The sequence below is a fragment of the Scomber scombrus genome, chromosome 14, assembly GCF_963691925.1.
Source record: "Scomber scombrus chromosome 14, fScoSco1.1, whole genome shotgun sequence".
NCBI lineage: Eukaryota > Metazoa > Chordata > Actinopteri > Scombriformes > Scombridae > Scomber > Scomber scombrus.
Window position 1 is genome coordinate 6,994,232 of NC_084983.1, and position 23,680 is coordinate 7,017,911.

The 23,680-nt window shown below is 41.5% G+C and overlaps 2 protein-coding genes across 2 annotated transcripts; one reads left to right on the forward strand and one right to left on the reverse strand.

Annotated features, from left to right (window-relative positions):
• The first annotated feature begins 650 nt into the window (after nucleotides 1-650).
• On the forward strand, nucleotides 651-16,728 carry dhrs11a (dehydrogenase/reductase 11a). The gene is made up of 7 exons (XM_062432954.1): nucleotides 651-1,028; nucleotides 13,124-13,333; nucleotides 14,248-14,342; nucleotides 14,701-14,830; nucleotides 15,405-15,497; nucleotides 15,582-15,647; nucleotides 15,742-16,728. Exons 1-7 carry the CDS (start codon nucleotides 897-899, stop codon nucleotides 15,781-15,783), a joined length of 768 nt encoding a protein of 255 aa, XP_062288938.1. The 5' UTR covers nucleotides 651-896; the 3' UTR covers nucleotides 15,784-16,728.
• Nucleotides 16,729-17,428: 700 nt separating this feature from the next.
• si:ch211-283g2.1 (sodium- and chloride-dependent GABA transporter ine) lies at nucleotides 17,429-21,779 on the reverse strand. The gene is made up of 13 exons (XM_062433596.1): nucleotides 21,653-21,779; nucleotides 21,024-21,158; nucleotides 20,731-20,935; nucleotides 19,842-19,974; nucleotides 19,619-19,753; nucleotides 19,346-19,449; nucleotides 19,125-19,249; nucleotides 18,650-18,762; nucleotides 18,429-18,569; nucleotides 18,225-18,324; nucleotides 17,964-18,064; nucleotides 17,682-17,849; nucleotides 17,429-17,584 (listed from the first exon to the last, which is right to left on the reverse strand). Exons 1-13 carry the CDS (start codon nucleotides 21,777-21,779, stop codon nucleotides 17,429-17,431), a joined length of 1,743 nt encoding a protein of 580 aa, XP_062289580.1.
• Between the last annotated feature and the right edge of the window lie 1,901 nt (nucleotides 21,780-23,680).

Below are 23,680 nucleotides of genomic sequence, written 5' to 3' on the forward strand. Positions count from 1 at the left end.
TTTAATAGTCTCTGATAAAGAGATTTATATCATGTGTAAAATGACGTGTATGAGGTGTTAATCTTTTGTTGCAACATATTTTAGATCTGAAAAGATCCTAAAGCCTAAAATATCAGTTAAAGTTCACTGTAGTACAGGATCTCAGTACAGTACAGTACAGTACAGGACATCTCAGCTGTTACAACAGATACACTGATTTTCATAGATGTAGCACATTGTAAAAAAGAAAAAAAGTTAAAGTTTTATCATTTTAATCAATTTTAATCATTCAATTCAATATTTTTTCTGAGTTTGTTATATTTAGACATTTAATGAATGATGTGGGTAAAAATTGACAAATATGAGTTGAATCCAATAAACTTGAGGTGGTTTACTGTAAACAGTCTCAGAACAATTGAGCAAAAATCCAATGCAATGTTGCAACCGTACCCACCCTGCCCAACTTCAAGTGCTTGCGTGTTTTTGTAATATTTCCCAAACAAACGTGTTTAATTAGGCAGAATACTTGAAAGCAACACGCACAGCACCTGTAGTGTTATGTGAGTGTTATTGCGGTAGGCGGCGGTAGATGACCACACAAGTAGAGTTCTGAGGAAGAAAGTGGGAGGTGATGTGAGCCAAACATTTTTCACAATCCTCCGGGGCGCTCTTCATATTTCATCCAGGAGACGGAGCGCATGGATCCGGGCTTATACGCATTACTACTACCGCCGTCCTGGATGCTGCACAGACGGAGACTGGAGGCTGTAGCTACTCCATCCCTGCAATTATAACACACTGTACATTAGATCGAAAGCTGACACTGTGACAGTTTGAACTGAGAAGACAAAGCCGAAATACAGCGCAGGAGCTGCTGTTTGGTGTATACTGTACCCGGTGCAGACAGCGCGGAGGAGATGGAGCGGTGGAAAGGCAGAGTGGCCCTGGTGACCGGTGCCTCGGTGGGGATTGGAGCGGCTGTAGCCCGGGCACTGGTCCAGCAAGGCATGAGGGTTGTCGGCTGTGCCAGGAGTGTCGAAAAAATAGAGGTGGGCAGTTTAATTCAGTGTCGTTAACAGCTGTAAAAATAAGTCAGTCTGAGTCACAGGGGAAGCTAGCTGTGTTAGGGCAACAATAAACTAGCTAACTAACGTTAACCGCTAGCTAACATTAGCTTCACAACTTCAACGTCAATTGTAACGTTACTGATATTTGTGACATTTAGGTAACGCAGCCGTTTAACCGTTCGTTAAAATTAGACAAACACTTAAGACAAAGTGACGCTATTTTTCTTGTAGTTTTACATGGATAACGTATTATATTAAATGCAAAGTAAATACAGTTAAATAAGACTGAAAATGTGTAAACCAGAGCTAACGCTAAATCCCTGCGAGCCATTGTCACCAATTCCCCATATGAATATGACTGGGTTATTATTGTGCACCTCCACACTGAGGAAGTATTGTGAGACACAGTACCAACCACCAAATAAGGCAAAACAGGACACTCTTAAACCGGCATCAGTCTAAAATCTTTATCAAAGCTGAAAAGACGACCTTCTCCTGTAAGGTCAGATGTCAGGAGGCAGCATCCTCAGAGCTGACAGGGGGAATCCACTGTGACTTATGCAAGGGACATATATGTATCTGCTAACTACTGGACATTATGTGAGATCAGTAACTAGTAGATCCCCTAATTCATGTGCTCCCAGTGTTACAGTAGTAGTCAGTTCATGTTGAGTCACACCACAGTTTACCAAACAGGTGTGAGAGGATGCTCAGGGGTCTTTGGGGAGTGTAAGCCATGTGGGACAGTATAACAATGTGTTTTCCCCCTCTCCTCTCTGTCTCTCTCTCTCTCTTAACCAGTAGCTTTTAGTTTGTAAGAAATACATTTTTATGAATTCAAACCATGTTAATCTCAGTCCACAATCCGTTCCTCTGACATCCTCTTTTATTTTTCCACATTGATTTTGTACAGCGATTTTAATTCTTAATACAGTATGGATAAACGCGGCACAATACTCGTGCAGCATTTTTGAGGTCATTGCTCGGTTAGCCTAAAACTTAAATCACACAACCTCCCCTCCGTTATAATAAAAGACAAGCACAATCATTAAGTCTTGCTCTCAATGTGGCTATGAAAGTAATTAGTGCCAGTGGTGATTATATTTGAACCGCATGTGAATTAGTCACCTGCATATTGAATGAGTGAACTGATGACATGCTAAAAAAATAATAATAATTCATTTTTAACGTGACACAATGTGAAATTAAGTGAAGTATATGCAGCTCGACGTCATGTGGCACACATTCTTGCGCGCCAACTAAGTAACCATAAGCCATGAGGCACTGCACCTTGCTTATCTTGTCAGCCAATGATTAAGCCTCACTCTCCCCACTCCACGCTTATTTTAGCCTCTAGCACCGGCCCTGCAACAAAAAGGTTACTACACCTGCCTTCATCCACCTTTTACACAGCTAATATGTTATTCTTGAGTGCTGTAGTTTGGCTCACCTGTGGTTGTTAACAGCTTAGTTATATTTTAATATTTAACTGCTGCACTGTTGAATATTACCTAAGTATGGCAGGGTGTGTAATTAAGTAATACAACACTGAATCATTTTATGACGGCGGTCATGTAAATTATTACGCTTTTAAACATTTAGCTGCTCACAAGCGGAGCAGTCAGTCTCTAACAAGCATACAGTCACTTTATGGTTTTAGACAGCAGTCCATTTTAGCTTATTGAACAAATATGAAATGTGATTTGAATTGTTTGTATGGATGATTGGCTGAAGAGACAGGCAAGGCTTGCAGTTGGTGTTAACAGTTTTGCTGAAGGCATTCTTGTATAACCCACATTTCTCAACAAGGGGCTCATCCTTGTCTTATCCTGTTACATCAAACTTGATGACCTGCGATATCTGAGTGTCAAGCTGGTTGCAAAAGACAGGAGCACGGTGTAGGTTCAAGCTATACGTAATGCCATCGATCAGTCTTTGGTTAAGCAAGTTAGTTTTCCATCCTGTGTTAACCTTTTCTCACCAATTGACCCCTGCAGTGTGTCTGTTATACCAGTTTCTATTGCAAAGTTTGCAGTTTGCAGTATGACTTTCAGGAACTTTGCTGCCGGTGGTGTTGTGTAAGTGTGATTTACAAACATCATTTCAACGTCTAGCTGTTGCTTCTTTTTTTTTTTAAATTCTAGGTATTTAAAGTAAATTATTGCATGCTTGAGCTATGTCTTGTTTTTCCACCACCTTGACTACACACACACCCATGCCCCTACATGCATACAGTGAGTGATGTTGCGCAATAGATAGCCTCCCTCCATTCATACTGTGGTCACATGGCCCCTCCTGTCAATAGTTAACTGCGGCGGCTTGTTTCAGCCTCTGTCTGTGACTTGTGCAAGACTGAAACAAGGTCATAACATGTAAAAAATCTTTATAGCACTTTTACGTTACATAAAAGTCAGTCAGCATTAAAGAGCTGACTGCATTACGGCCAGAAGACCTGTAGCTATTTTGAATTATGTATTAGCACACGTGAAACCAAAGCTAATGAAACGTGTGGCCAAACTGGAGGTAGATGTCCGGTTTTATAGAGCGACAGGTTTACATTCTATGATGGTTTTCATCACTTGTACAAGACCCCAGAGAGCTGTCTGTGTGAGCTGAGGACAAAGACAGTATTGTGCGCTCTCTGCTATGTAAACTGGGTTCTTGGTGTAGTTGTGCCAAACCTGGCATGCTGCAAGTGGGGGATGCAAGTGTCCATCACTAAGCGATTGTTCTTGACTTCCCTTTTGGTGTTTATTCCTTTGCATTGTGGGGGGTTGGAGGGGGAGGTTTATGGTTGTTATGTTCAAGCAGTAATATTTTCTCTCAAAGCAGATGGGATGTAACCCTTATTTAAAGAAAGAAATGTACTCAGAAGTTCTGGGATTCTTCTTTTCTGTGTTAACAAAACGCAGAGAAGGCGGCGTGGCGAGTTGTGGCAGCGGTATTGTTGTGTTGTCTTTTGAGACTATAGAGCGGGCAGCAGGGGAGCGGCGAGCTGTCGGAAGACGTGTGGTCACCATGGGGTCGGCGCAGGAATGGGGATGTGACAAGGCCGCATCCAAGTAGCGGCGACACAGATTTCTCATTAACTCTTGCGAAACAGCCCGAAAGACGGCTGGAAGAAAAAAATAATTCTTCACAGTTTACACAGAGCGCTCTGTGAGGTTACAAATGGTATTAAAGGTGGCCCCTGTGCTGAGGACATCCATGAGTCTGCCACTGAGAGCCACATTTTATTGTAAACTAACGGTGAGGTCACTATCATAGAGGGATCTACTCAGGGAAATTAAAAAAGAAACCTTAGTGCATGTTGTTTGTTAGATTACCTCCATATTAGTAGGATTTGAAGTCTGAGCTCACATCAGACTTTCAGGTTCTCTTGCCCACATAGCCCATATGTGTGGGTTCGTGGTACCTGCTTACCTAGCACAATTTGATGCAGTAGTAAACACAGTTATGGGAATATGAACTCAAGCTGCTGATCACCACAACTCTCATAATCCCTCATTCAAAAACTCTAATATTAGATTTATGACCACTATACTATATTGTTTCCTTTCATCACATTTGGCTGAGAAATGACATTTCCTGCCATGAATTTAGATAAAAGCGGTTTCATATTTGTTTGCTTAACTTGATTTCACAAATGAAACTGGCCGAGTTGTAATCAATTGTAGAAATATATTAGCTGTCTGAATCTCCCGTAATCTAATTGCTTATATTAGTGTCATTTAGCCCACGCCTTGTAAATACAATAGAACCATAATTTGCATTTTCTTTTTTTTTTTTGCGTTATTAGATAAGTGTCAGTGCTGTTATTGCTCCAGGGGAGGGGGAGGTGGTGGATGGGATGGGGTCGGGTCTGTCACATAATCAATCATAATCAATGGTTGTCCATGCCTCTAATGACTTCCGGAAAGTGGTAGCCCTGCTGTATGCAGGCCTGCAAGAAACAACATTCTTCTACAAGTAGATAAAAAAAAATGTGATAAATGTGGCCTTTAATGTGGACACAGTTTCAGCTGCTGTGTCTTCAGTGGTCAATAAACTCAGTGGACATATACAGTACATACAGCCTGTTTGCTCATTAAATGAATCAGCAGTTTTAAACAGCTAAATTCCTCCTCTGTTCTCGCTCAGTCACATTTTTTCATAACCCAGGCTAAATGCAGAAAGATCATTGCCTTCTACATAATAAATCTTTTTCTTCTTCTTTTCATTTCAGTTCATTTAAAACTGATGAAGTGAAAGTGACATTTTTTGGGTGCTTTGAGGCTACCAACTACAGAGACATCAGTCATAATTCAAAAGCTTTGGCTGCTGCAGTTTTGGACCAGATACATTTAGAAAAACACAATTTGTGGGTTTTTAGTGATAAACAGATGTGTTGTTGGCATACGGATAACAAGAGCAAGAGACCGTGCATAAAAAAAGTCAAATTATTGCTCTAACTAATAAAAAACAGTATGTGATAAGAGTACAGTCAGTGCTGATAGTCTCCAATAGAAATAGATTCAGTAGCGGTCTGCAGTTTTTGAAGCGGTGCCCACCAACCGCCAAATCGTCCACTCACTCATCACACAGGCTGGTATCTTTTTTAGATAATGACATTCAAACCGGCAAATCAAACTGATTCATTATTGGCAGCCTCTGCACTTCTTCAAACTGCTGCCCCGTTTGAGCAGTCTCAGCTTTATTGTGACGCAACATTACATCAATCGCAAACTCAACGCCATCTCGAGCGAATTTTAGAATTAAACCTCAGAGCCTTTTGGCAGGTGAAGATGGAAGATTAATGTCAGACCTCGGCCGGGGCAGCTTCGATCCGGCACCCCGGCGTGTAGGAGGTAAAAGGTGCTCAGTCATGTTAAAAAAAAAAAAAAAAATCAATCGGCCAATCTGAAAGTGTCTCCACAGGGGCTTTGCGATATGATATATGCTGATGATATATACGTCCATAGTTTATGCTGCTGTGTCGCAAATCACACGCTTTGCCGCCATATGTTTCAACATTTGGACGACGCTCAGCATCCTTCCGCACAGCACGGATGTAGGCGGGAAATTTGCATGAAGGCAACACAAATAAACACGGGAGGAGAGCGAACGTGACACAGAGTGAGGTCATTCAAAACAGGAGGAGGACAGAGCTCGTGGTTTTAGGTATGAAAAGTCTTACACTGACCGGAAGACCGTACTTACAAATCATGCCACATAATCAAACACCCCCTCCTCCTCCTCCTCCTCCTCCTCCTCCTCCTCCTCCTCCTCCTCCTCCTCCTCCTCCTCCTCTTTTACCACCCACGCAAGACAGAAGCAGACAATGTGCTACATCCTGATATGTATCGTTGTCTGGATATGGAATTACCCGTATCGGGATGTGAGGTTTTGATCATATCACACAGGCCTGTTCTCCACTAATGACTGTAGGTATCTGAACAGCCCATTCTGTTATTTCACAATAAATAGATTTGACTCCACAAATGAAGTGGGTCAATCAGCTTTACTCTCTTTTGTCTCAAAGCTTCTGCCTCACTTTGTGTTTTTATCTCTCTTTTAAGTCTGTGTCCTCATTCTTCTCTGTGTATTTCTCTCTTCTTCATGATTTTTGTCATTTTAGTGGAATATGCGCAGGTGGCAAAATCTAGAGAAAAAGCCATAAAATAATCCAGTATCTACTTCACATGAGTGGTTAAATAATAATGTTTTAACGATGTGCTTTTTGCTGTGTCACTTGTCATCTGCCATGAAAGAAATCACAGCGCCGTCTTCACCTGCACGGTAGCCATTTTTTTTATCTCCTGTCGCTCCTCAGCTCATCAAGTTTACCTCGCCGCTCCTATGTGTCACAAGCTTCTTCTTTTTTTTTGTCTTAGCCACGCAGAAACCTTTTCCACTGACTGCACACTTTCCGCTGGAGCCGTAAGCTGACAAAGAAGTATACCTAACTAATAATCTGTCACGCCTCTGTGGATTCTGCCCCCCGAGAGATGCAACATTCACACCAAACACACAAATTATAAGACGGTTTTCCTAACTATATGAATATATGAGTGCAGCAATCCAGACTGACATATGGATAGATTTATGAACTAAGGGTAGGCGATGCCAACAAGAAATCAGTCTATTTCATCTCTGTAATGATCCCAAGTGTGCGACAACAGCTGGAAAATAGTATAAACCTCATCTTCTCTTCTTTTATAATGGATTTGAGCATGTGCAGAGTGTCATTGTGCACCTTAAAACATCTGCACAGAAATAGCCTGTTGAAGAGGTAGGTGATTATGAAGTGATAGCCCTTCTAGAACAGGTGGAGTGTGCTTTCAGCCTATCTCTGTTATCGATTCATTTGTTATTAATTGATATATTGTAGTAGTCAATTGTCAGAGGAGCTTTTAGGATTGAAGTCTCTATTATTGTGTTTGTATTACAGTCACAGCCAGTTTTACCGCATATAAAATGCACTGAAATCAGTTTCATTTATCCATGAATAATTTAAAGCTCTTATGTCAGGAGTGTTTTTTTAATTACATATTACATCACCTGGGTTGCATGCAGTTAACAGTCTGATTTGTCTAGACAGCTCAGTGACCCTTATGACTACTTCCCACCCCCCACTACCCACCCTCCCTCCTACCCCTGCACCACCACTGTGCTGTCTTCTCTCTGCTTATCATCTTTCAAGGTGTAAGGTTTACCAGCAGTGACATTCCCTCCCTCGGGCCTCCCGCTGCGGTAGGTGGGGCGCTTCCTGTCCTGTCCCGTCTTGTTGGAAGATATGCTGGAAAGCTCTTTTCCTCATGTACAGTCTCTGCGATCGAGTGTATATTAGTTGAAAGAGGCCTGATGCACAGGCAGGGAGGGGGGGGGGGGGGGGGGGTTGAAAGCTAAGTGCGATCGGGGCAGCAGGCCAGCGTTGGTAATTGAATGTATATTTGTAGCAGAGAGCAAAGTGGGAAAAGAAAGCACTTTGTGTTGAAAGGATTATGTGAATCTCCAACACAAAACTCGAGTTCACCAAGTTCATTATTTCCCCAAAAAATTGAGGAGGGGTGGGGGGGCGCTGACGAGAAAGAATGCAAATTGGATTGTTTTCGCTTCGACGACAGCCAAATTGGATTTGTTGCTGGGGGTTTGTTTGATTTTGGAAACATTTTAGGGGCTACTCTAGGCTCGCCCGGTGAATAGAGGCAGACTGGGCTGGCTCCCTCTGAAAGCTTTTTTATTTTGAACGCGGCGTCTCGGCGGCGTCTCAACACCGTCTCCGTGAGACTCCCCCTGTCCGCTTTTGTCGTCTGCGCTGTGGGCTCAAGGTATCACAAACTTAGCATGCGTAATGATGTGGCTCACAGCCGGCATCGAGGCCGGCCTCGGGCCTGAAGCTGTGGGCGAAGCTGCAACGATGGCTGGCATCAGGTGCAGAAAAGAAGCCATCACATGAGACGGAAGAGGCACGTGATGCATGACGGTTCACTAGAAGGACGCTTCACCCCTCAGCATGTTTCTACGACAAACAAGACAACTAGAGAGCCTTTTTTTAATCATATGATGCCCATGTGAATATATGAATAAAAGCTGCTCTCTGTAGTTGATCCGGTGTTGAAATACTGCTGATAGAAATGTTGTTCTCTCTGATTCAGAATAGAGATCTGCTTCTACGCCCTCCTGCTTTTTATCACTTTTGTTTGTGAAAATAAAATCCTACCACACTGGTTGCACCAGTCTGTTACACAACACCTGGCTAGCTGCTAACCCGTCTTTTAAAGGCCATTTTCACGTCTGCTTGGATACCAAACATTACTTGTCATGTGCTTATTATCACAGACTGTTTTTCAATGTAGTCATCACTAGGAGCTGTGTTTGGATTTTAAAGCTGCACCAAACGCTGCCAGGCCTCCTGTTACAAGTTATTCATTGCTCGAAGCTCCTCAGGAAAAGCCAGAGTCAATAAGTCTAGTTCCTAACTGAGAGTGTGCTTATTTGTCTTATCTCACCATCTTGATTAGACTATCCTGAGCGAGGTGCTGTAAAACTGCCCGCTTCAACCTTTAGACCTTTTTTACTGGCGGTCTTTCAGTGTGTCAAGAAGAGATAATCACACAACCATCCCTTCTACCCCTGCTGCAATCCTATTATACAGCCTACTGTGACCTTTGGCCCCACTCTCGCTACAATGGTGATCAGGCTAAACTTGAAACTATCTATTTTTATGTGACACAATAGTAGCTCAGCTTGATAATGAGTGATAGGGCTCAGAAGAATAAAGATGTGCTCCTCAGAGACCTTTTTTGGTAGATTTTTCTTGAGGAAAAAAACGTTCAGAGACAATATCAATAAATGAAAGATGGGTTTTATAAATAGTAATGGAGTCAGTGTTTAGTTGCTGCTGTTCTCACTTCACTCTTTAAGCCTTAAAGTCTTAAAGCAGACTGAAATGTGAATGCATTTGATCAGATTTAATGCAGTACGCTTCAGGTTTTGTTTGCTCTCTCTCTGCCCTTCTGTTTCACTTTCTGGCTGCCGGCCCTCCCTCTCTCCTCCTCCCTCCTCCTTCTGTACACTTTTTGTGATCACTGGACAACGGTCTCAGTAATGAGGATGAAAATGCATGATGACAGGCAAAACTGTTTTTTGTGTGTCACAGGTACAAGAGATGGGACAGGGAGGATGAAGAAGGGAGGGGTCACCAACTGAATTATGGCTGATTTTCTGTTTTCTTATCTTTTTTTCTTTAAAAAAAAAAAACTACCTACCAGTCTTTTCAGAGAATAAGAGGCGGCACAGTTGCCTATAATACAATCCCTCTTTTGTGTGGGGGACCTCCCGAGTCAACCTGAGACAAATCTAATTTCTCAGCTCTCTAGGTTCATGGCCGCTGCCTCGTGCCTTTTGATCTGGCTCACCACTTAAAGCTCGTCTGCCTCTAACACTGTGGCATCTTTATTTTTATTTCCTTCTCCTCCACTAGCAAGTTTATTTTTTTCCCTTTAATTTTATTTTTTTTATTTGTTAGTTTTTTGCTGGTCCATTTACACCAGTTCCATTTGAGTGAGTGATTGATGAACATTGTGTGGGACAATGATGTCCTTTGCATTGTAGACCTTATATAACAGCTCCCTGCAGGGGTTGCAGACCATTAATGTGACTACACAGGCATGCCCACATGTGTCTATTGTAAGTCCTGTGTGGCTGTATATGCACACCCATTACTCAAACATGTAAGGGGTTAATGACCTGTTTTAACATTATTTGTCTTATGAATTGTAAGACTTTTTCTCTTTCAGCTTTGGTCTTATCAAGACTGTCTGTCTGTGTAATTGCAAACAGTGTTTTGTTATTATTATTTGAGTTATCAGGCTGTGTGCGCAATCATCATAACTGCACAATGGCAAAAACCACATGAAAGTCACTGATAATATAGCTCATATAGAAATAGGTTTTGTACATGTATAAAACGTTATGAATTGTGTAAATATTGTCAAAAAGATAAGCAGACGAGGTCAAATGACATCAAATAGTCAACATCAGGAATTCTCCATAAAGAGAAAAAATGGTTGCATAATGTCCTGAGTTGTTTACATTTTGCGGTATTGGATTCTTTTGCTGCATTAGATTTATCGGGTGCTCGTCCCGCGCTCCTCCAGCACACCGCCCTCAATCATCCTTATCTTTATTTTTATGACACGTTTCCCTGAGGCTCTTTTTAAGCTCTTACTGCTGAGACATGTTTTGTGCTCGTCTCGCTCTCGTTTTTCATCCTCATCTGGAAAAGGTGCCACGCCGAACACACTTCAACCTTAACACATCCAGTTTCACTTTGGATTGAGATGAATGAATTGTGTGCAGGAGCGTTTTTTTTGCCAACTACAGTATGCTGCTGCTGCTGCTGCATTTTTCACGCCCGGCTGCTTATCTGTAGGACAGGGCGCTATAGTGGCTTTGCTGTAGGCGTGGCGAGAGCATGAGGGCCAGTACTGGCCTAGGCAGTACAGCCGCTGCCAGAACTCACAGATTCACAGCCTGAGACTTCCTGTAGTTGGATCTAGATCACAGCCTGTTTCGCTGTGCCACTGAGCTCCCACTTCAGCCTCAGTTACACAAGTAATTCTTCCTTCCTCACACAAAAGACCTGGCCCGGCTCACCCTTTACGTTAACCTCCTTTCCAGATAAAAAAGAAGCCTCCTCACCCCGTCTGTCTTCCTGAGAGCTCGTCCCCTCAGGGATTCAGGCGGGTGTGAAGTTAAGAGCCACCTCAGATCCTTAAGTTGAACAGACCAGCGATCTCAGCTTCACATCTAAGCTAACAGACAAAAGGGAGTGGTTCACCTCTCTATAACAGGGGTAAAAGGGTTTATTTTAGTCTTTACAGTAGTGTTTTCAGTGTTTTAGCATTTTGACAGCTTTATTGGGGTAATGCCTTCACTCTGGATAATCTGAGTTAAACAGCTTAGAGAAAGAGCAGAGATATCTGCACGCTCCGAGTGCGAGATAGGGCACGTTCACTCTATTATGCATTTTTAGTAGGAGGGGGGGGGAAAGCCAAAATGATCCCTCAATCCAATTTCATCCTGATTATTAAAAAAAAAAAGAAAAGCTGGCTCCACAAGTATACTTAGTTTAGGTGGATTGTACTAACACCAAATAAACAGAGGGGCTTACAGCGTGTCCAGGTGTCAGACATTTAACAAGAGGATCCCACAACACTGTTTAATTAGCCCCTTTCACACATGCACCACCATGAAATCTTCCGGACATTACCGCCCCAGAGGAGCCTACGTGTGGAAGCAAATATCCGAAATCAGTCAAACCGGACATTAAACAGACTTTTTATCCCGCCAGCTGCCCGGTACAAAGTCCACGCATTGATCCACACTACTACACACGATGATTACAACTCTCTACCGCTGCCGCCGCCTTCATTTACATTTTGGCTGTCAGCTTAAAGCATCACATCATGCCTCTTCCTCTCTGGGATTAGTTTCATCTAAGAGAAAGCAAAGCTCCTCTGAAAACTTTTGACTTCTTTCACCGACTCCGCTCCGCCTTAGAAGAAGCGAGGTGCAGTATTAAATGAGTGCCCGCTTAATATCTTCATACAAAGAGAATTTTGAGGAAACTCAAGCATGATAAGTGTTCATTCAGGTTAGGAATTTATTGTCATATGCATTCAAATATCTACTTATGATGGCTTTATAGGCTAAAACATGCGTTGGGTACCCTGAAGAGATAGTTGGAAAGTTGTGAGGGTATGTCAAGAAAAAAAGGGGAAGCACTGTTTTAGATCATTGAGAGAAACTCTATCGTAGCTGCAAATTCATGTATTGGAGGCTGAAATAAGCCAAGGTAAAATGTGCTACAAGGTGTTGAAGTTTAAAGGGTAGATTTTTCTTTTTAGTAGCTCAACTTCCCAAATATGCAATCCTCCCTTTGGCCTCACAGTCCCAAGCTCAAGAGCGTTACACGCCTGTGCATCGTCTCTGTCTTACCACCAGGCTCGCTCTTATCATCTACGCCCGCCCCCCCCTCCTCCTCCTGTCTGACTGGCACCGGGAGCAAGATGTCAGGTGACCGGTGCAGCTGTGCCTGGCAGGGGGATCTGTGTCCGTTAGTATCAAACCCCCACAGCGGCGAAAGGGCAGCAGACCTGGTTGGAGTGTAGCTTGCTCGGTCCACAGCAGCCTCAGTCCAGCTGTACCCCCGAGCAAGAGGCATCGGGCATCAGCGCTCTCCCTCACATCCAGGGTCATGATTTAGATTTTGTTAGAAAGTAGAGTTTTGTTTTTTGACTAGATCAGTGATTTTGGCTGTGCTGGTGCTGACCAGGTTATGATTGATTTTTATGGCTGTGTGTTCTCACTGCTTCCTCGCTGTCTTTGAGTAGTAGTGTTTATCATGGGACTGTAACTTTAATTATAGTCCTGCAGGTTAATCATTTCTAGCTCTTACCTAACTGTGTTTCCGCCCTGGCTCTCACTTTACACCCAGCAGTGTTTAAAGTGTTTAAAGATTTCCTCTAAAAAAGAAAAAAAAAAAGAAAAGACCTTTGTATTCAAATTTGGTGTGATTTGTGTTTTTTCAGAAGCTGGCAGCGGAGTGTCAGAGCGCGGGCTACAGTGGCACGCTGATCCCTTACAAATGCGACCTGTCCAACGAGGAGGAGATCCTGTCCATGTTTTCAGCCATCAAGACGCAGCACAAGGGCGTGGACGTATGCATCAACAATGCTGGGCTGGCCCACAATGAACCCTTGCTCAGTGGCAAGACAGAGGGCTGGAGAAACATGATCGATGTGGGTGGATCACACACACACACACACACACACACTCACGTATAAATACTTTAGCTGAAGCACGCTGCAAGGCAGTGAATTCATATAGAGCAACTTCAACTGGGGATAGTTAGAATTATCTCTATAAGTTTTATTTATTTTTATGGCTCCTCTACTAAAACACTAAAGCAGATCGTAGGAGCTGGAATGGTTGCCCTGTGTGAGTGGAAACTAGCAAAGAGTATGAGTTAAAACAGATACGTGTGCATACATGGGTCCGCACACACATACACACACACACTTCCCTCCCCTCACAGAGGCTACTTCATTGGCTCCGAGGAGAAGGCCCTGGCACAGCAGAGGCCCACTAATGAAAGCCAGCTCTATTTCTCTTGTTGGGCCTTTTACATTCTGATTCATTGAGCTCTTGACCACTGAAGACCCCCCCCCCTTCCTCCTCCTGCTCCAAAGTCTCCATCTCCAGACTCCAGCATTTGTAACACTCGTCCATCTGTTGTCATGGCAGCCCGCATGCATGTGTACAGCGGTGTATTTTTAGCCTGTGTTTAATCTGCACACTGACCTTGTTTGGTCACCTCCCCCTATCTTGCCACCACGTTAGCTTTAACCTGCAGTCTCTCAATTTCACTACAAGAGCAGCTTAGAGGCCTCAAGCTGGACAGGAAGAGCAGGTTCAGATGGTCTAACACAGTGACCCAGTGAACATCAGATTACACCGTCTTCACGTGGCACTCTTAAATGTGATTTAGCAATAAAACACAATGAAGTTCTGTAAGTGTTTGCTCTCACACAGCTTGAATTTAGCTTCTTATTCTTTGCATATAGTGTATGGATAGATAGATTGTTAGAAACAGAAATGCACTAATAGATACAGACATGGTTAAATAAAGTCGCTGTCTTCACCTCTCCCACAGGTGAATGTCTTAGCCTTGTCTATCTGCACCCGTGAGGCGTACAAATCAATGAAGGAGAGGAATGTGGATGATGGTCACATCATCAATATTAACAGGTAAGTTATACAAGCTGCCCACAAATCTCAGAACAAATGTATAGATTTATCTGAAAATAGCTTGGTTTGCAAATTTGGTTAAGGTGAGTTTAATCAATTGAGGCCCACCTGGCATCTTTTAGACTTACAACAATGAGAAGAATTGATTAATTTATTATTATACTTTCGTGGTGTTGCTTGTCCATTGAGACACTGCATATGATAAATTTGAAAACTTATCTTGCTGTGTTAGTGAACACATGGAGGCATTCAGATCTGTAAATTTAGGGGCTAATTTAGGCTGAGATTTATAAAAAAAATTTTTAAAAAAGTGTTACAATCTCTTACATCTTTATCTCCTCTTGTACCTGTCATGTAGTATGGGTGGGCATCGAATGGTGCCAAGTGCTGACGAGCATTTCTACTGTGCCACAAAATACGCTGTGACTGCTCTGACTGAGGGGATCCGGCAAGAACTACGAGAAGCAAACACCCACATCAGAGCCACTGTAAGTGAACTATCACCTTAAGGCACCTTTAGTGTAGTAACAACAGTTGTCTACATTTATTTCATGTCACGTTGTATAAACAGTTAAAAAAAAAAGTAGAGAGCAAAGGCTCGAGTCATTCATCTGTGCCACTGTGTTTGGAATATGCAGCCAGCTTTGTCCATACTTACACTTTTATCCATCAAAAAACCTTAACAGAGGTCTGTTTTGGTTTGTCTGTTTTATTCTCAACTTTATTCAAAAGTATTCATATTCAGGCTTCTTTGATCAAAACTTCTAAAGTCCTTCCTTGGCCTGTGCTATTTCTAGCATATTGAATCACATGAATAACTAAAGTAGTAGTAAATAGAATAAGTGACACTATTTACAGTCAGCCCTTACTTTAAAATGAGTAATGTGTGTTTGTGTGTGTGTGTGTGTGTGTGTGTGTGTGTGTGTGTGTGTGTGTGTGTGTGTGTGTGTGTGTGTGTGTGTGTGTGTGTGTGTGTGTGTGTGTGTGTGTGTGTGTGTGTGTGTGTGTGTGTGTGTGTGTGTGTGTGTAATAAAAATGGAATACATTTTCTCTCCCCTGCAGTGTATATCACCTGGAATAGTGGAGACTGAGTTTGCCTTCCGGCACCACAACAGTGATCCAGAGAAAGCAGCTTCAGTGTACGAGAGTATAAAAGTAAGACAACACAACAGTCAATGTATTTTTACAAAGTAAAGTACTGTAGCATTAATAATAACATCAGTTTTCTCCATTATTCAGTGTTTGAAAGCAGAAGACATAGCCAGTGCAATCACATATGTCCTCAGTGCCCCTCCTCATGTCCAGGTATCTCTCTTGTTTCCTTCTTTCTCTTTCTCTCTCTTTTTTTTGCTTTTAAACTCATCACTTGTATTGAATGCCACTCATTTTCTGCCATCAGATTGGAGATGTGCAGATGAGGCCAGTAGAGCAGGTGTCATAGCAGTGAATCAGGGACCGCTGCAGGAGGAGCAGACAGACAGCAGCCACGGTGACTCCTTAGCGACCTCTTCTGGGCAAAGAGGGGTGGGGAGGGGTGGGGGATAAAAACAAATCAACTACAGCTGTGTTGGATCTGGAGGGATGTGGTCAAGGAGCCCTAAAGGAGGCTGTGCGAGGAAATGAAGGGCGTGGACTTTGTTAAACCACTATTAAAATACTACTGAATGCAGCAACCTGGTTTTTGTGAAATGTTGAGCCCAGTCCCGAGCTGAGCTGACTCTAAACTACAGTAGGAACAAATAACAAAGGAGGGAGTTTCTGCTGTGCTGTGTGGTCATCTGCACGACCATCACTTCAGAGGGAAGAGTATGCCATTGATTGCACATGTTTTTTTGTTCGTTGTTTTTTTTTTCTTTCTTTGTAGGTCATATTACATATCTTTTTGAAATTAAATGGAAAGAGTAATTGCTGTTTATAAGATTAAGATTTTTTCTGTTTTAATTTTTTATAAATATTTTAACTTTGGATCATAGATAGATGTGCTCTCATACACACTAACCATAGACAACACTGTGTCGTACTCACTGTACCTAACAGTCTGTCCACCCTGCCACCTTTACTTATTGTATGTTTTCACAAACACACCCAGTTACCTTTTGTTTGGATCTATCCACTATTTCAAGCCCATATAAGGAGTCAGGAAAGGTATAAAACACGAAAAGTAGATAAAACTCTTTCTGTTGAATACATGGGGTTTGACAATCCACCTTTTTTTTGGCTGTTTAATTTCAGTTCTGCACTTTGCATTCATTTGCGAGGAGTTAGAAGAAGGAAACACTGGTAACTTATGTAGGGGGAAGAAACTAACTCCATGCACATGTGTACCCTAGAAACGTGTACCTTTCAGTGGAAATCTCATTAAATGAATAAATAAATAAATGCTGTTGCCCAGAAGGAAGTTATGTTTTGTGTTATGTTAACCAGACAAACTGTTGCACCTAACTTTTATTGCCCAAATAACATTCAAGCAATGGACTTTGTGACATGTTTTTTTATTACACGGCTAATAAGTTGAATGACCCCTGCACTCCTCTGTTAACCATCAGCCATGCCCTAATACATGAGCCACCCTGCATAAACCACAGCGGTTGGTTGTTTTTTAGGAGCATGGCTCAATATAAAAGTTAAGCTCTGTTATCTACTAAATATAAATATTGTACCTCATCTCAGATTTATTAACACTCATAATTGCATTGACCGACAAGGCCAAAAGAGGGCACTCTTGTCAAGGCCAAGTGTAAGTGAGAGCAGTAACCGAGGAAGTGTGGGTCAGATGATTAAGATTCTTACAACAACAGATTCTAAACAGATTGTCCACAACATCTTACAATAAAAATGAGCAGCGATTCAACAAAATATCATAAATTAAACAAACTGGCTCACAAAAATGGCCATTTTAAATTATCTGCATGGCAGATATGAACCAATACATTTTTATTTTTTTTAGTATATTCCTGTTTAACTTTCTCACCAGAGGTTTGTTAAAGATTTTAACCTTATGGCAAGTAATAATTATTGATTAACTTACTAAAACTCAGTCGCAGCTGGTAGCTAGATAAACACTAGTAGTGCAAAACACAGCAGTATCAGAAGTTTGTCTCAATAGGAGGTTTGTCAAGTTTAGAGATGGAGCTGGTGACCGCCATGACTGGATATCCACCTCCTCTGTTTCCTCCATTCTCATAATATGGCGTTTTTGTCGTCTCATTCAGGGAGTATGGTGTGATGGACAGCTTCAGTTTCTGTGTGAGAAATGTATCCGTGATAATGACATACTGCTTGATGGATATCACTTGTAAAGTCTTGAGAGGGACAAAATAAGTGGTAAATGTATGTCACCTGCATGAATGAGCCAGGTAACACCCACAATGTGTGAATGGCACCCAAAGGAATCCAGATGATGGAGGCCATGGCAATGAGCCAGCCGACCCCCTGAGCCCAGGGAGGGAAGACATAGTCTTCATAGCGGGCCGGTCTGAACTGGATGATGGAGAAAATGAGGATAACCTGCAGCAAAAAGAAACATTAAGTTTAGTTCCATATAGAGGGATTTCTGTTTTGTTTTAGGTGAAATAAATCTTTAAACTAAATCATGCTGACACAAAAAGCCTGTTAACTCACAGTGATCAGTAAAGGGGCAATTATTAACCAACACAGCCTGAAGAAGATATTTGCTCTCTTTCCAGTCATCTCTTCCAGGTTGTCTGAAAGTCGAGTCACACCTGCACATGGAAATGTACGTTAGACAAACAGCCATACATATTTTATTTGCATATTACACAGAGTCTGAAAAATTGCAATGTGTCTACTTTTGGTGTCAAGTGCATCATCGTATTATCTTGCCACTGAGAAAAGGAATATAACTGAGTGTTTTAATCTCACCATAACACCAACAGATGGCTATAACCTCAAAGAACGCAAGAAACATGATGGACACTATGGCTGTGTAATGGTCCATCAGCTGGAAAACATAGATCCCCATCTGGACAGAGATGCACTCTTTAAGACAACATGTAAGCAAGACTGGGGACCTTAAAGTTAAATTATAATTTAATTCCAATCCATCCAGTAATTTGCAACCCGTACCTGCATGACACAAGGAATCCCAAAAAGGCATGCTGTACCGCAAACCGCAAGAATAAACAGCTCCTTATGCTTGAAGAATTTAAGCAGCTGTTGATGGAATTCGTCCATGAGACTGGTCACCATTACTTCAGCCATTGCAAACTGGCAAAATACAGAGAGTTCATTAATCATAACTGTATAAGATTAGTGAAAATAATCCAATTTTTACACATATAAACTACCTCACTGTCCAGTCCAAGGCATAGCAGCATGAAGAAGAACATCACGGACCAGAGCTGAGACACTGGCATGTTGGCAAAGGCTTGTGGGTAAACAACATAAACCAGTCCTGGACCTAGATACACAAACACACAAGATGTCAGAGTAACAGTGTTGACTGAAAAAAGTCAATCGCGACCATCCTAAAGAGTGAGAACTATGATGAAAATTGTGAGAAACAGCTGATTTTTTTAAAGATGAAAAACAGTCAGGTAATTTGCAGTATGACACATGCTTCAGGCCTGTATTGGGCACACTGCAATTGATATGTTGTGGCTTGGTTTCACTTTCCCATAGTCAGAATTAATAAAGCAAATTATTAAAACGACCTGTAAGAAATGTAACAAGATGATTGATTGATGTAATTTTTAGAAAACATTCACCACTCTCTAATCCAATCTCACTGCAGCTGAAGATATGAGCTGAGATTGTTCTTACCATCTACAGCCAGCTCGCTGACAGGAATGCCCTGCAGGTGAGACATGTATCCAAAACCAGAGAAAATGACGAAGCCTGCCAGGATACTGGTGACAGAGTTGATGATGGATATAGTCAGGGTGTCCCTGTGTGGTGGAGAAGACGTCGTTATGTCACTTTCTTACTGCCCAGGCATCATTATTGGCACTGCTGAGGGAGGGAAAAACTGAGTGGATTTTTACTTGAGAACGTTGTTGTTGAAGGAGTTGTAGCTGGACATGGCCATGAGGGAGCCGAAACCAATCCCGATGGAGTTAAAAATCTGAGCTGCGGCATTAACCCAAACCTGCAACACATCCAAAACTGCTGATCATTATCAGTCACTTCCTGTACCAATCATAAATATCCATGCAACATTAATACCAATGTACATCTTATCTCTGCTCTCCTGTGCCAAGCAGGTCAGACTGACCAGTAGTTATTATTTCCACTCCTTCATTTTCCTCCTCTCTTACCTCCACTGAGAGCAGCTTGTCCCACTCTGGCACTATGAAAAAGGTTATCCCATCTATTGCTCCAGGAAGCTGCACGTTATTAATCAGCAGGGCAATCAAGATAACATACGGGAACAGAGCAGTAAAGTACACCACCTGCACACAGAAACAAACAACATATTGAAGGGTTGTTGTTTCGTTCCTCTTTGTTTCTGTGTCAGTTCCTCTCTCTTTTCCCGCTCACCTTGCCTGTGGATTTCACACCCTTAAAGATGCAAAAGTAAATGAGGATCCAAGCCAGCACGAGAATGAGGAAAAGCTCCCACCTTAACACTCCTGCCTCTTCCACTCCCCCAGTCTGCTCCAACATCTTATTTCTTCAAAGAAACCAAGAATAGAAGAAAAAGAAATGAAAATGGTTTACTAACATTCTCTTAGACAATGAATTCTACATTAATCCTGACATTATGCCCCCAAACTAAAGCCTTTAACAGACAGCTGGGTCCCAGAAGTCTTCCCTGTTAAAATGTCACTAAATTGCGTAATATTTATTAATCAGATAGGCATGTGGCGGTGTCCCACAGGACTCCATTTTGGGCTTTTTATTAAAGTAACACTGTACTAACACTCACAACAGTGACTTGGCTAACACCTTGCATTTAACTTATGCACTAACTGCTGTTAAGTTAATGAGTAAACCAATTGGAAAACTCGAGGTTTCACTTCACTGTCACTATCCACAATGAAAAATGAGTGGCATCACTGCACATTGAAAAGCTAATTCAAGTACTGCCTCAGTCTATCAACTTCAAAACCAAAGATCAGCATCTGGAAGATATCTTCTGGAGAAATCAACATCTGTTTGACCTTTAAGGCTTCTGAACACACACACCACACTTTCCTATGTATATTTGATCTGTTTGCTCTATCTTATCACTTGGACTGGTATCTGTCACGTGACTCACATAATAATATGGGCTTCCATAATGATTTTAAGCTTAATCAGTTTAGTGATACAATTTCCTGAGGTTGAGATAGGTTAAGGGAGATATATGCCATAACCTAATCATTATCTAGTCTGGTTTTGTAAGTCTGAGACCCAGCGCTGCTTTCTCCCACACAGTGAAATGTACTTGAAGAACTCCTGGCTGGCTGTGGACGAGTAGCTGCTGTTGGTGGCATGATTGGTACAGTTAGGTGTGTTCCAGGTGTTGTTGCAATTCTGCCAGGGTAGAGGTGCCTGGAAGGAGCTAAAGAGATAATAAAGGGCCCAGGTGATGACGACATTGTAGTAGGTGCACATGATAAAGGAGATGGCCACGGATGCCATGCCCACTCCTGAGGGACAAACAAAATGAACGTCACTTTCTTTTTCCTTTTTCTTTCTTTCAGTGACTTGAAATATTTCAGTCAGACCACGTAGTACCTTTTAACAGTGGACAGACATTAGCCAGAGCACGGACAGGCCCCCATCTCATGTACTGCCCCACAGTCAGCTCCATGTACAGCAGAGGGATCCCCAACACCACCAGCATAAGCAAGTATGGCACCAGGAAGGCACCTGGAAGAACGTGACGCTGAGTCATCGACAACACACATTTTCTTGACAAGATGTTGCAACTCAGCAAGGTTTATGGTACCCTCTAATGTTTAACTTCTGTGGACGACACGTTGACCACACATGTATTATCTCTTGCCTTGGGTAACTGGTAATGTAGGTGAGGTATGTTTGTAAACCAATGTTTTTTACTGTGCATGCAGAATTCCTGCATAAGATTAATATTAATATATATTAATACATTTATTAAAAAATAATATAAATATATACAATAAGTACATTTCTGAATACAGCATAGACTTACATGTAATACACATATTTCTACAAACATAATTTGAACATTTTTCAACACAATGAGAATCACTACAGAGCAAGTCCTTGAGGTGATGCTCACACATTTTGTCTTGAGACCTGAGTGCATTGTATCCTATAGTCAGTGTAAAGGGTGGTCTGGTGTAATTTTTGTTTGAGGATGAAATGTCAGCTTGGTTTCTCACCTCCTCCACTCCTGTAGCAAAGATAAGGGAACCTCCAAACGTTGCCCAGACCCACAGCGCAGCCGATGCCAGCCAGAGTGAACTCTATTTGCCTGCTCCATGTCGGTCTGCTGTGCTGCTCGTCCATGTCTGCTCCCCCTGTCATCTCTGTTGCTCGTCCGGGCCGACTCCATGGAAAAGCTGGCGGTGACTTAAGTGACACTGGGTGATATAACCTTTTATTATCCTTAATGATTAGCTTAGCAGCATTGGCTATGTTGTCCAGCATGCGGCAGTAGTGGCGTCCTGGTTCACAAAGAAGAAAAATGTTGTGTCAAAGTGTCTTATCAGGTTTGTGGTTTCATAAATGTGAAAATTTTATTTATAAAAGCTGCTTTTAAACAATATACAGTACTTCTCAACACACAATTAAAACTCAATCTAACTCTCCAAGCTCAATGTGAAAAGACTAACCTTTTTACATTGTTGTAACCTTTTTTTAAATAAGTTAGTGTGGAATTTCTCAATTTTGCATTGACAGTACATTAACTCAGTTTATCTCAAGTGCATGTTACCAGAAGTTAGCTGTAGGATGAATAGGCTCAAGCAACAGAAAAAAGACAGGACATACACTCTCATCTTTTTAAAAAAAATCATAAATTACTATTTTGATTACTCTTATATATCTCTAACATTTTATGGACTCTACAAACTCTGCTTCTGTAACACCAATATCTTTACAGCAACAGCAAACTCAAAGCCCTGCAGTAAAAGCAGAAGCAGACAGGGACACTTTGTTTCTTCTCAAGTATTTTACTAGTTAGACCAGTTTGTTACATATTTGCAATGTGTCACACATGAAATTCGACAAGTTTACAATTTGTTCCCAGCAAAACGTGCTGAAAATGCATTTGTGCAATCGTGCCCCACAGATTTCACGCTCTAAAAACCACTTTCCTGTAGCGATATAGATATATAGATATAGATATAGATATAGATATAGAGATACTACTGTGCTATGCAGTGCTCTAACAGAGCATCTTTCTAAAGGTTTGTTTGGTCAATTAGCTTTATGTTGTTTGCACTTGTCTTTGCAATTTGACTCAATTTGATATTTATTGATTTCCTCTATTGTCCTATATTAGTCATGGGAGATCAATAGGCCTGTACAGTGTTATTATCATCTTGGCATATTAGAGAGAACGTGCAGTATTAATATAAATGTCTCACAATATGAAAACAACTCACAATATTAGTGTTTGTAGACAGTTGAAGATGAAGTTGAGTGATTGGATATTAGACATTATGTTCTGCTGACAACAGTATCAACATAAATGTAAAGACACTGAGGAAATTTGAAGTGTGCAGGGTGGAAATCTAAAGAAGAGTCAGTATTCTTAGCATTCTCTGACTAGTGGTGGAAGAAGTACTCAGATTTTTTTTAAACTTTAAGTAATAGCTGCAATACCACAATGAAAAAATACTCAATTACAAGTAAAAATCTTGAATTTTTTGAAAATCTTATTTAAAGGTGCAGTATGTAGGATTTAGTGGCATCTTGCTGTCCTTTCATGTGTGTAGGAGAAACCACAATGGCCCGAAACTCACAAAAAACACATCCTGCATGTATCATATATAATATTCAAATGATAGTGGATTAATTGATGTGATAAGCTGCATATTTATGCTGTCATGGTAGAGCTAATATTACTTGATAAAAATACAATACTAATGCAACTTATACTGGTGAATAGTCTAATTTAAGTATAACAAAGAATATATAACAGATGTTTTACGTTTGTTTCTAAAATGTAGTGGAATAGACCTGTAAAGTAGCAGAAAATGGAAATACTCAAGTAAAGTATAATTACCTCAAAACCATGTACTTAGTTACATTCCAGCCCTGTTTTCTGAGTCTGTATGTGAGTCTGTTTGTGTTTGTAGGCCACCTGCTGGACAGAGTGGGCACAGAAGAAAACGGCCTGAGTGGGGTTTGAATCACTTTTCATGCACCACTTTAGTAACTGTCTCACCTTAATCCAATATTCC